General features: G+C 35.2%; 1 protein-coding gene across 3 annotated transcripts in view; it reads right to left on the bottom strand.

Moving 5' to 3' along the window:
- The window catches only part of SGCZ (sarcoglycan zeta), a 423,412-nt gene that overhangs the window by 70,477 nt on the left and 338,372 nt on the right, over nucleotides 1–14,563 (bottom strand). For all 3 annotated transcript variants that reach the window (XM_051619665.1, XM_051619666.1, XM_051619667.1), the window contains one exon: nucleotides 1,206–1,293. In XM_051619665.1, coding sequence (XP_051475625.1) covers nucleotides 1,206–1,293 — 88 coding nt within the window. The remainder of the gene's footprint in view (nucleotides 1–1,205; nucleotides 1,294–14,563) is intronic.

Genomic DNA, 14,563 nt, shown 5'->3' with positions numbered 1-14,563 from the left:
AATTTTAGGTGCCCGCTAATTTCTTTGATTTCCAAGAATAGACTGTTCAGGCTTTTACTGGTTGTACTGGTAGTTAGGAGTGTCCATACTAAGCAGAAAATATTAAATAATAAACAAGAAAATGAGGAATATTTTTATATGCATTCAATACCGCATGAGGAATTTATAAAAAATAAAGAAGCTGATTTTTATATTAATATAAGAAAGAATAAAGACCCTATAGCAATTACAGAACAGAAAAGGAAGATAAAATATAAGAAATTATGTAAATACAATATTGTACTTTACAAACTTCCACTCTCCAGACACTCTGCACCAGATGCACACCAAGAATCTTAAAAGTGTTGACTCTAATGATGGCAATGCAAGAACACGTGTTTTCTTTAGGCCTTTATGTTTTAGGAATATTAACCTAGTGTGATTCCTTTAAGTAGGTCAGTCTCAATACACACACCAACATTTTCAGTGCTGGATTCACTTAGCAGGAATGGTTTTAGCAATCAAAATACTGTATCTTTTTCAGTCAATGTGAATGTCTACCATGGGCATCTCACCTTCTGGCAATTACCAGCTGAAGTGGAGGATTTTAATAATACAGATACTAGATGAAACAGAACTGTGTTCCATAAACACACTGGGCAAGTACAATATGGCTGGAACAGGTGTCAGCTTAATCTTCATCTGTGGCTGCTAGCAAGTCTGGTTACCTTTGCACACTCATTTGATGTGGTCATTCAGGGAAATCAGGGCAGATGGTGTGTAACTCTCTATGCACTTGCCAAAGATTTTTTACAACTTCAATTCACTGTCTCCAGCCATTATGAAAGCTCAATTACAAACAGAGATTAGCTTAAAACTATTTATGAGCATATCGTCAGCACATGAGGAAAAGAGAGTGGATAAAACACGGCTTAATGCGGAAGTATGAAGTATGTATTGCTGAGGAGTTTTGTTTTGTCTTGTTACAGCTGTCCCAAAAATAATCATGTTCCATTAAGCTATGTTTTAACTATTTTGAGGCATTTTTACTTTCTCTGCCTTTAGCTAATGCTGAGTCATGCTCTCACGATCCCTTGTATGCATTGTTTTTCAACTAAGTACAGTGATGAGATTTCTTTTTGCAATCTTTTATCTTTGATGTTAATGAATGAAACCTACTCATAAAGCTAAACTGATACATAAAACAGTCCATAAAGAAAACTCACCTACTGTCAGTTGTCCAGTTAACTGTCCCATGTGATTTCTTGCATTCACTGTTACATTTCTGTCAGACTGCAAGACCAGCGGGCTATCCTGGGGAACATGTATAAGAAAATATATAAGAGAACAAAAAAATTGAGGTAGAATTAAGTTAGAACTAAATAGATAATATGGAACTAAATAGAGAGGGGAGCTGTGCCAAATATAACAGCCTTTTTGATATTCTTACAAAGTATTTTACAAGTCTAATTTTCATATAAAAGAGCAAGAATATATTTTAAGCTTAAAAAACTTGTGCATAGAAACCTCACTTCAGAAATCAGTGAAACTTTGTTTATATAAATTGAACTTTATTTCCTGAAGATATCGCAAAGTTACAAATTCAAAAAACATTAATACAAACCTCTTTCATTATCCTTTTCCACATATGCTTTTCTACTACCTAACCAACACTATACAACAATATTCTATTAATTTGTACAACCTACAGTATTTGAATTGCACTTATTAAAACCTTACAAACACAGCCATGCATTTCATTCATGGTAAATGGTATAATTATTCTCAAAAAGCAGACAAACAGAGCACTGGAAGGTGTCATATAACAGACAACCCTGAGCAACTCTCAATGGTACCTGACAGATACTATTAGTGATCAAGCTGATGTAGCATGAAGACAAACACTGTATGATCAGTATTGCCTTTTTTGGAGTCAATTTGCAGCACAGCTACATTGCTACCAGCATACTACTAGGCTTAAGCTTTTAAGAGACGTTTACATACATATATATGTGTATGCATATCCTGTGTCCAAAACCAGCTTAAGGAATCTCAGAAACAAGTACCTGAATTTTTCTTATTGAAGAAAAATGAGCCATGCATGGAAAAGGGAAGGAGTTTCAACAGAAACCCAAGAGAAACCCAGCATTAAAAAAATAATAATAATAAAAAAAAATCAGCTTACTGATGATGCTTGCATTGGAGGAGGATAAGTGCATGAGGGGAATGAAAGTTAGGATGATGGCTGTTGCTGCAGAGCAGCACTTTCCTCCCTGGAATCACCTGCTACCACACTGTTCATCCACTGAGGCTTGCAATGAGACCATAGGTAAACCAATGCTTCTGGCAGTTTGCTAGCACTTACCTATGCTTAGGTAAGTTTCTCCAACACCAGTGAGACACCTGACAGAAACAACTGAGGAAGTGCCCTGGGTAGGAATGGCTAAGGGCTAGGAAAATATTTCTGAAAATTATTACATACATACTCATTTTATTCTTAGATTCTTCCCTGGGCATCAATTCTGGTAATTCCTGGATTGAGCATAATAAATTAGATGAACTTCTGTGTCTGTGTGTGTGTACAAGCATGTGCCAATATACTGGTTCTTACTGATCTTGAAAGTTTTTTAAGGAGAGGAGAAAAGGGATTAAGGAAACATATATAGAGATTTGCTTTAACCTGAATGATGCATTAAGTTTGCACTTAAATTTTCTGTACCTTACAATCCTTTCTCCTTTGAATCCAGGGCTTTACTCTGTGAAAAGCAGTCTTCTCAGTTGTTTTCACTGTGATTACTAACTTCAAATGACACTCAGTTCCCTGGGAAGTCTGAAATTAGTCTGAGCTAATTTCTAAGAGTTCAGGTGTGCTTCATCTCTCACTGGACCATGCTATGACCTCTCTAACATCCTGCCAATTAGCTTTGCATCACAGAATCTGGCAGATGAAAGTCACTGTTTAGCTTGTCCATCTTTCTAGATAAAAAGCTGTAATTATCAGTGAGACGCTGTGTTCGGTGTGACTGGTTTGAGCTAAACATGTGATGCAATCAAGGGAGCTTCTGGCAACAAAAGCAGATGCTAAGGACCTTTTTCACAACACTTGATTTGATTTCCACTTTCCTTATGGTCCTTTGAAGATCATTAGTCCAGGCGACTGTTGCTCTGGGAAAGGAGGTTGTCCTGGTACACAGCTGCATGGCCAAAGTATATTTTTAAGGAGCCTTTTTCACTTACATATTGTTGGTATTTGGAGAAATCTTTTCAGTTAGACTTCAGCACGGAGAGTACTTGCACCTTCAGCAAGAGAGTATCGGCATGCCTATTTTCGCCTGTTCAGGTAAAAGTTTGGTAACCTACACTTCGAAACACTGTTCATAGTCTGAACTGAAGATTTCTTTCCTTTCACCCTAGGAAAAAAAGCAGATTCTCAGACTAAAATCTGCCTCTCAGGCTTCTTGTGCTCAGGCTCTTATTGTAAATGAAGAACTTGTGTATTAAATGCTCAAGTTCAGAATAATGAAAGGTTAGGTGAGCCAAGTTTGCTTTCTTCTCTTTTTGTCTTATTTAGAAGATAGAAAGAGTGATACAGAAAAAACCCTTGATTTTATAGTCCTTGGTTCCTGGATGTCAAATATAGAGCTGCAAGCTTAAATTCTGGACCAAAGAAAGTCCAGTGGCAAAACTCCTATTAATTTAAGCAGTCCAGCATTTTAACTACCTGCACTGTCTGTCTGCACCTCTGTTTTCCATCAGAAGTGGCAAAAGACAGATGTTCAAGGTATTCCAAGGTAGTCTACTCAGAGGAGTTAGCAACTCAGATAAGACTTAGCTGAAATCCATGGAATTATAGATCTTCAAGATAAGTATAAAGTAAGGGGAATGTCAGTCATATTAACACAAATTAACATACATCTATGGCATAAAAATGCTGGATAATTTCCTCTCTTGAGCCGCCAGATCTGCTACTCTTTTGAAATGAACTTCATCTTGCAATTTAATAGACTTGATAATTAATTCATTCACTAATATTATTTCTTGACAGTTTATTTGAATGTATGAGAAACAGAAATAAAAAGGCAGGTCTCTCTTGCCCATCCCAAACTTTCAACCCCTGGAAAAGGCCATTTGCAGCCCCAGTACCCTGAATTCAGAAGCTGTTCTTGCTGTTTGAACCTGGAGTACACGACACTGGAACAAGGAGTTTGCTGAGGCAAAGGAAACTTAAGACCTCTTTTGGATTACAGTATTATTCAATGTTGGACAAAGTAGTCCCTAAAATCCAATACTACAAGCTGAAATCTATATTATGAAATCTTCTTCCACAAAAAGGGCACACAAAAAACTGTAACTGTATAGCTGACCTTTTTCTTCCTCCTTTTTGTCACAGAAATTCAGATCTTGCCCTCCTATTTCATCATTTGCATAGCAGACATACAAACAAGGCTTATTTCCCACTCCCTGTAATTCCAACTTGAACTGCAAGAATGTGTGATTAAGAACAGAAGTAGGCTATATAGATTTTGTCTGGGATTATCTGTATTTTTTAAGCATTTACAGGAATAGGTTCACAATATACTGCAAAGCCAGTGAAAAATCTTTAAGTGGAACAAGTCATATTTTTCATGTGATGATTTTGCAAGTATTCATGCACATGAATGGCAGCTAGTTCCTCAGTGGAAAGTTGCTTTCCTTCAGCTATACTATCCATTTACAGGACAATGAAAAGCTTGCTTTACAAACACATTAAAAAACCAAAAAGAATGAATGTCATAGATAGTGAGATTTTGCCAGTTTTCTTTTTTTCTGGAAATAATTTCTGAACTCAGTTTATCTTAATGTGAAAAAAAAAATAAATTAATTGTGGTAAATAAAATACTGAATCTCATGTCTTTAAAAGGTCTAATTTATTGATTTTTAATTTTTTTTTTAAGCTAAACCTTTTCAACAAAAACATCTGAGGCAAAAGATTTTGTTTGGGGAGCACAACTTTCTGTGGTTTTCCCCAATCCTTACCGAATCACAATTATCAAAGAAACGTTCATGCCAAATGTAATTTCTCCTGGTTTATATTCTGGACTGACTAGAATCCTTTATATCTGAAACATGAAACATTTTCATAGAATTGTCTTTTATGTCACTAATTAATTAATTATTTTAAAAAACCAACAACGACAACAGATGTAATTTTAAAAGAAGAGTAGCAGGTTGTAAATCCAGCAGCACATTAACAGAACATCTGAACTATTTCTGCAAGTAGTCTTCAGAAAAGAGTTAGTAAATGATAACATATTTTGGACAAATTGCATGCCTTTTATACACCATTCAAATAGGCAATCCCAGCTAATTAGCTCAGTTTTGAAGAGAATTTCCAAACTGCACCTGTTAAATTAGAAACAGTTTAAATGGAACAATTTAATTCCAGTTAGTTTAATTCAACATTAGTTTAGTCTGGGTAAGATGTTAACACTGTATAATTAAAGATAATCCCAGACTTATGTTCAGAAAACAGTTAATTAACATAACACCACTCACTTGGACACCGTTAGCAATAGTAGCAATTTGTATACCATAGTTTATAGTGCAAGCACTACCTCACTTAAAACTTGACTCCTGTGCTTGGGCAAGCACACCACTTCAGGTTTCTGTACCTCGACATGGGGGCATATAGATGTAAAAAGTAATACAATTAGTAGACAGGATTCTAAATCTGCCAACCCCATCTGTTAGCAGTTTGTGAGAGGACGTAAGGTTATATACTACTCTGTTGTTTGAGCCCGTCCTCATTATGGACAGCTAAAATAGTTATGGCAGGACATTTCCTTACAGGACTCTTTTAAAAAACCTACCCTGATAAAGTAGTGACTCAGAAGGATTTCCAAGGCACTTATGAACGTAAAAATAAATTAAAAAAAAAATAAAAATCAGTATTAGACTTCAGTGTGTTGAGAAACTCATTGTGGCATTCCCCATACCCAACCACACAGTGACTGTGAATTACAAGATTTTAACAAAGACAGGAAACGTTTCCCCACTGCTGCATAGCACATCTGTCTACTGCTTTAGAGGCTCATACTGTGGGTGACAGTGGAGAAGTTGATCAACTGTGTCTGGTCAATGACCCAGACAGTAGCACTAGCAATGCCCGAGTTATCTGAACACACCATAGCAACAACATAGGAACTGAAAAAAACAGAGAATAATGTCCTCTGGTCAAGCCAGTAGCCCAAGGGAGTCAAAGAGCAACTGAGTAGTTTTGCAATAACTACATGGACAACTGCAGCTCAGGCAAATGAGGGATAACAAGCATGAAGACTGCCTTGAGGAATTAGGTGCAAAAAGTCTGGGAGGAGAACATGAAGGACTCAGTTAAGAAGGGTAGAAAGCAGAGCAAAGAAGCTGTGAGAGCTCAGAGAGCATTCCTTATCTGTTTACCCATTGTTCAGAACCAGAACATTAACCTGTTTCTCAGCAACCTTCCTTGAAATGCAGAGGTAATAGCAATGTAGGTGGAAGAAAAACCTTCAGGGACTAAAAAAAATCACACATCTTGTAAGGCTAGGAGTCTCAGAGACAAACTTTCTATCATTAACTTTATTATTAGCACTAAAAAAGCATGAAGGAATTTGAATGTTTGTTCATGCTCAATTGTTTTTTTTAACCTAAGAGTCAAAATTTAATCCCTAATAATTACACTCAGAATCAGGAAGCTGACTGCAAAAATCACAGTAAACATCTTTGGACTTTGGCTTTAAGGAAACAATACAGATACCTTAAAATTTTGATTAAATGTTACTGAAAGTCTGTACTTTTTTGACAACAGTTTTGCACATTAGAGAGGTTTGGAAAAGTATTCAAATAAAATATTAGGTCAATACATCTCATAAGCAATGGCAAGACTGATTTATATACAATTATTATCAAATTCAAGTAGAAAAAAAAATCTTTTTAATATAACTCACTGGTAAAATGAATGGCAGATTTGACATTATGGCACAACTGATTTGGTAAAAATACTCCAAATATTGATGTAGAGACACATTTTCAATAAGCTACAAATTCTGTTTTTCCAAGTCAAGGAGGGAAATATACCTCACTTAATTGACTCACCAAAGAAATTAAAAGCTGTGGAAAACAGGTAAACAAAACACAATAAATAATTTGAAAAAAACACCACATCCCTAGTTGATACTGAAAGAAATATCATACTTATGGGTATTGACAAGGTTCCAAGGAACATACTTTCTGGATAATTCTTGTCATCAAAGGATGTTATCTCCATTCCCAACCTCTGGTCTGTTTCCATGCCAGCCTTCTTAAAGGCTAAAGGCAATTACAGATACAATCTGTCTTCAGGACACGGCAAATCTGAACCCAAGCTTGGTTATGCATACCAAAGTAATACAGATGTAGCCAACAAGAATCATACACAGCACTCTGGAGATCCACAGGAATCGGCAAAGCTGCACAGTGATCATGGCTATAACCTCCAGACAGAAATAACTTCCCTGTTTTACTTCCTCATATAATGCACCATGAAATTTTTATGACAGCAGAATTCAGTCATGCATTGAAAAACTCAGTGTTAAAGCAGAAGCAGATGATATTTAAACAGCAGACAAAAGATGTGATTTTCTGGAATTGATTTAAACATCAAACAGAACTTCAAATGGACTTTAGATATAAACATCTCAACTAAAAATAAAACAAGATTACAAATGTACTTCAAGGAAGCTTGTTAAATACTCACAGCTCTCTCCACAGTCATTAAGCTTGTGACACAGCAAGTAAAAATGTATATTACTGAGCTGCAAAGCCCCCAAAAGGCTTTAATTAGGAAAAACATAGAAAACCAATGCAAGTCTTAAAATCTGAAGCCAAAACATTAAGGGTGGAATCACTGTACCCCATCCATTTCAAGCCATCATTTCTTGTGCTCTGGGTATACCAGTTGTTGAATGGATTTTTGCCATTAATGTTAAGCCCAACAGTAATCTAACAGTTCACTCTACTATTTGAGATCCTGTTTGTCTGCAGTTGTCAACCATGATATATACCATTACAGTGAAACAAGACTGTGTTTCTCATGCCTTTTTAACTGAAAGTGCTAAAACTTGAAATACAGCAGCAATTAACTCCAGGAAGATGTTGAAGATATTACAGGAAAATTTATGCAAATCAAAGTATATTCATACATTTAAAAGTAATTTCCCACCATTCCCTACTGAACAGCCATTTCTCTATAGAATTTGAATTGTATTTATTTTACAGACCCTAGCCAAGGCTAAGAAAATAAAAATGCTGTAGTTAGTGATCTGAAAACCTGGATTTATGTATAACTTCTATCAGATTCCTCATTGGCTATGACAGAGAAAAGTGTGTAATCCCTGTTCACTTGTTACACATCAGGAAATACACATCAGTTTAACAAGCAGATAAATGGAAAAAAAAAAAAATTGCCAAAATAAACTTATTCCATTATGTTTACCTAATCCTATGGAAAACTTGACATAAAAATTGTTAAAAATATGAACTCTCCAGCATATCAATGGAGTCTGGGTTTCACTTCTGTGGCACCTTGTAGACACACAGCAAAGGACTACATGGAAATAATACTTCCATCACTAGTTGTCTTGGGTTTTTTTCACTGATTTCTATGACAGATTTTTTGACATTCTAAAGCTGAAGAAGGATAAACAAATTCTATAGGATAGTAAAGGTACAAAATAGAATTTCAGAAATTAAAAAAAAAGGTAGCAGAAATCCGGAATAAATAGTATAGCTCAGACAAAGCCACAAAGACTTGCTATTTAAAAAAAAAAGAGATTTACAAGTCTATTTAAATAATAAATGAATATATTAAAGAAAAAATATAAGACACAAAAATCAGGCAAGACTAGTCATTAATTTAAAATAGGAAACAGAACATTTGATTAGAAGTTTTATTTTAGGTTAATATTAAACTTATTCTTTAATAGAAACTAAAGGTGGTGGCAACATATCATCAACTTATGTCACTAGTATTAGCAGCAGCTTCAATAGCAAAAGTCAGAAACTGTTACCTGCTTTTTTTTTTTTCCTCACATTGCTATCTTAATTTCTACAATGCCAATATTTCCTGATAAGCCTTCCTTCAAGAAGAATCACTCACTGCTGGATCCTAATTACCTTGGCAATGCTGTGTGTATTGCTAGTTCTCTCTACTGTTCCTGTATTAAATAAACAGAAGCACACAGACCTCAAATGAACTCTGAAGGACCCTACTGAAAATAAGGGATATTATTATTGTCACTTTACTGAGCCTTCCCCTGTATGCACCCATTGCTTACTGTATCAATTGTTAGGTGCTTTCAGGCTTCATTACTGCACTTCCTTGATGCAAGCACTATCAGATCCATGGATGTTTAGCATGATGTATAGTAAGGCTTTGATAAAGGCATCAAAAAGAATGGGGAATAAGAGCAGCAGTTACAGGAATTACAATACACTGATTATCTCTAATGCCTATTATGAAAAGTATACTTAAAAATTTCAGACATCTTGATCATGATAGCCCAAGGCTGAAGACCTCAACAGTTATAGAAAAGGTCTCAGCAGGCATTTTATCAGCTGCTAAGTACAGGAATTCAGTCCAAAACTGTCTTTGCAGCATTTCTCTCCTGAAAGTAACATCTGTGGTGTTATTGAGGAAATTAACTTTTGGCTGCCTAGCCTGAAGAGCCAAATAACTTCACTCATATTCTGGCTTTAAGAAAGCAGGAGAAGCTAACTTTTGACTGTTCTGTTTTAATTATTGAAATATACCTTATGCCTTTCCATAATCCCTGCAGTCAGTCTCAGTCTTTTCAGGACCAAAAGTACTTGGGTCCAAGTCTCCTATCTTCTTATAATAAAGGGTCAGTCTCATTACTTCTTATCCCTTTCTTTTGGTCATTAAGCTCCTCTTAGTGATAATGCACCTGGAAAACCTCTTAATCCTCCTCCTTTCTCTACTACACAGCATTCCTCATTCTATGATTAGAGCTGCTCTGAATTTCCCAGGGAAAATGGCAATTTTTCTTCTCATCTGAGGGAGAGCAGTGTGGCTGTATCATATCGAGAGAAAATAATAAAATTCTCTATTAACAAAGATGTCTCACATAAAAAGGAATTAAGATGCCTCGCATCTATTTAGTTGGTACATTCTCCTCAATATTTGAATATGTATGTGAAAATCTAGCAAGTAATGCAGAACAGTCTTTGTTTTCCAGGCAGAGCCACTTAAAGACCTTAATCTGAATTATTATTTTTTAATAAAGTATGTATCTGTTGGCACCATAAGTTATGAAGAATCAGTAAAGATCCTGACATTATCTTGAACACAGCAAGTAGAAGAGAGTATTTACCTTTAATTTCACACACCAACAGCTAGGAAATGTCCTTGAAAAGTATTACCTTACGTTTTGCTGCTGCATATTCTCTAACCTTGCAAAACATTTAATAAGATACTTTACTATTAGTATGACACAAACTTGGCTAGTATCTGAGCTCAGAATTTGTTTCAGGCCTTCTCTAAAACTTGTCACCTCTGGAAAGGAGATATTTAATCCCTCTTTACTGCAGGACATGATTTGTTGGGTGGATAAACTGCCTTTCTGTTCGCTTTTGAAACCTGCCAATCACAGACTAAGACAAGTCACCAGACCTGTTCTGAAGGTCAAAACTGAGGAAATAAAATTCTGTAGAGAGAATTATGGTTCAGGGAAAGAGACGGCATATGCCCTTTCAGGGAAGCATATTATTTTCCAGTGGGAAGACCACTCGTGTCAACTTTGCAGTTGTAGATAATTGCCACCTTCTAATAACACAGTTCTTTTCCAAAGGATATAATTAACAATTTGCCTTTCTTTTCTACTCTCTAGCAATTCAGAATTTCTTTCTGTTCCACTGCAGATATTTAAATATTTAAATATTGAAAAAAAACTTGCCTCCACTGACAGAGACCACAACAAATACAATTCTGTGACTTTACAGTTTCCTACAGATGACATTTAGATTAAAACAGCATGAGAAACCTGCAGAATTAATCAGTAAAGGTCTACAGAGGAAATTTATTTTAAATTCAAGATCATAGAGCAATATGGGAAAGTAAAAATGGTTGTATTTCCTTAGCAGCAGTGCTACACTGCTGAAAAGATCTCATTCAGACTTGCGTAAGTGTTCGAGTACTTCTCATACTTCTGGACAAGGAAAACAATATACATAGCATAATAAAAAATAAAGATTTTATTCTGCATTTTTTTCTTCCTTAGTGGCATGAGAGTGGTTTTAATATTTTATGTTGTGTTTCTGGAAATTAGTAAAAGTCTGCAAAATGTAAAGGGGTAATTGAACAGTATTTTCAGCTTTTCCAATCCCAGATAACAACAATGAAATAAAAGCTGTTTTATTGTCTCTCAGTGTGCAGCTTTGCATTATCTTTTTCTTCTAAAAAAAAAAGGCAAAAAAAAAAGCTTACATTGGTTCTGCCTCTAGCCTTCATCCCAACACTTCAAAATGATCTTGCTTAACAAAGAATAAAACCAGAAAATACCACAATACTAGTTTAAATTGGTTAGTTGATAATTTCATTATTTTCTAAAAAACAGCTTGACTAAAGCCACTGAACAGATCAAAGGAACAGGGAAGTCCTGCAGTAGAGTATAGGGTGGACCAACTAGGAGTTGCAAAGAGCCGAGATTTTTTTAAACTGTTTGAGAATAGAGAAATATTTCTCTGCCAAAGGATCTAGTATGAAATCACACTGTAAGTCTTCCAATATTTACATAATTTCTGTCTGAGTGATTTATGGCAAAGTTGAAGAAAATAAATCAGAAACTTTCTTTGTTCAGAATGTGACCATGCATTCATCTGCTGCATTCATTAAGAATTTGAACCAAATTCAGATAGTAAGTACTCCAAGTAGCAGAGACTAACAAGAATTGATTTAAAGGGTTCCAGTTTTCCTTCAGATACCAATAATGTTAATTTAAAACACTGATAGCTCTGTGGTTTTATACAAAGGTGTCATTTATAGTTAAATCATTATAGGCTCTATAAAATTTTGTACAAAACCTATTTTTAACTCATGAACTGCAATGACTTTTGAGCCGTTGAAACTGCAGCACAGTTTTTACAAGGCAAACTGTCCTGTCAATCAAACACAGTTCTGTTGGATCCTAATAAACTTGTAACTGCATCTTAATTGGTAACTGGCTGCATGATAACTGCTCCCCTGAAGAGTGTATTTATTTTTTTTTACTTTATCCGTTTTGCCATGGAGGATTACACAGATGGTTAACACCTTGAGTACAAAGGATTGTCAGGCAATAAAGTGGAAACCCATTTAAAGTTGAATTTTGCAACTACAGTTAAATATTATTTCTTGTAAAAAAAAAAAAAAAAAAAAAGGAATAGCTCTTTCAAACAAATGGTTCACCACCACTGGCAAAATTTGATTCTTCTACAGAAAATCCAAGCTAACTGATGCATATGTAGTATTGCTACTTTTTGTCTTCTAACCAACCTTGCTGCTGTATTGTGTCAATGCCACGAAGGTGAGGGAGGAAGGTTAAGTGCATAATTTCAAGAATACAATAAAATTTTCTCTGCTGACATGTCAATCTAAAAAGAAATTTCAGTTAATTCTAGCTGTATTTCTTCTAGCCTGTAATATTTGTATAAGAAAATATGAATTGTTCGATTTTCATCCTCTGTAAATGCTATATTTATATTACATTCTAAATTCATAATTCTTTTACCCAGGGTGGTAATATGCCTGTGAGTGATGGAAGTTATCCTTCTATATATAGATGGTATAATGGATGGATCAGCTTGAATCAGGAGATGTTTGAATGAAAACATATATAATAATGCATATATCTTGAAAATTATTTTCTCAATAGCCTGACAATAAATCTATAAAATATACTCCAAAATAATCTTGATATTTTGAGTAATTTTTTTTTTCCTCATATCTCTTGCTCAATAACCATGCTAACAATTATTAAATGTGATGCTTTCACCTATCTATAACCAAAAATAATTTTTAAAAAGTAGAACTATGAAGCAGATGTGGGAAAACCACACCAGAATTAGTTTTGCTCCATCTTACTAATCTCAGCTAGTAGATTTCTTTTTTTAACCAGTACAATCATAAAAGCCATGATGAAACACAGTCACATTTCCCAATTTCCTGAGCTTGAATTTAATCTAATTTTTTTTCCTCCATAGCCATCAGCAAATAGTCCTACCTCAGCCAAAGGCTTTGAATGCTAGTCATCTATCAGTTTGTCTTTTGAGGGTCTATCATAAAACTGTATTTTAACATTGTACTCTTTCTAGGTCAGCACTTCTGAAGTGTCAAACATCCTGAGGGAAAAGGAAGAATTCTAGTTGGGAACAACTCTACTAAGTCAGCATATATGTAGCTCATTGTCAGAAAAGCTCAGGCAAAATTTTTTAAAAAAGAATGCAAAAAGCAAGAAAAATGTAACCATAACCTACTTTATAATCCATATTTTAACGTCTCATAAATTATACACAATGAATTCTAGCAGTGTAAGTACAAGAATACTAGTCAAAGTTTTATATAGAGGGAAATGGAGATTGTTAAAACCTACAATATTCCCAGTGTCATATGAGACTGAGTTACATACTGGTTTCATTTTGACAGAAAATTAGGAAGGAGACATTTAATGTCATTATCTGTATTTCTTTTAATATGCTATATTAAAAAAAAAAAAAAAAGATAATTAATATAATTTCATAACCAGGAAGGCTGTCTTTTTCAAAACAGCATCATGCCAACAAATGGTTGCCCAAATAGAAAGTTCCCAGCAGTTAAAAAGAAATTAAATGCTCTCCCGCATATTTCTCTCTTCATTTGCTTTGATATACTGCTCTTTTTAAATGTCTCAGTTAATTCCTGAACAGTCAAGGACAGAGTTTCAGCTTTTAATCTTGCCATCTCTCAGCTCCCCTTTGGGAAGAGGAACCCTTTTTATGTCATGTGTGCATGAGGCAGGTGCTCTACATGGCAGGCTTCATAGCCCATTCCATCTGCCAGGAATCATTAAAAGCAGTCACTTCTTCGCTGGCCCAAGCATTTGGATTTCCTACTGCTGTTGGGTTAGCAAGGAGGGACAATTTGGCTTTCTTGTCAGATGGAGAATACCAAACTCCACAACACGGGAAGCACTCAAAGTCCCACAGTACATTTCTCTATCAACTTTTTTTCCTGACAAGCTGAGCTGCAAGGTTGCACTGCACATTTCAAGGGCAGGTTCTCAAATTTCTTTTGACCCCAGTGGGGGTCAAAATTCTTCAGAATTGGCCTCTAAAGGAAGCATATGATTTATATAAGTTGGCCAGTTTGGCAGAGGGGTTCTAAAAAAGAGTAAATACATTAAATATTGTGTCCATTTGTACCCCCTTAATCATTCTTTCAGGTAATTAAACTACCAGTTCCCACAAGGTGGATGGAGATCTTGCCAAGGGACTTCACCTTGCCAGTGAAGTCCCTCATCGTCATGAAAATCCCATTCTCCTTAGCCAAAAATGATAC

The sequence above is a fragment of the Apus apus genome, chromosome 4 (assembly GCF_020740795.1).
Source record: "Apus apus isolate bApuApu2 chromosome 4, bApuApu2.pri.cur, whole genome shotgun sequence".
Classification (NCBI taxonomy): domain Eukaryota; kingdom Metazoa; phylum Chordata; class Aves; order Apodiformes; family Apodidae; genus Apus; species Apus apus.
The sequence above is the reverse complement of the archived record's forward strand: the minus strand, read 5'-3'. Positions and strand labels throughout refer to the sequence as shown.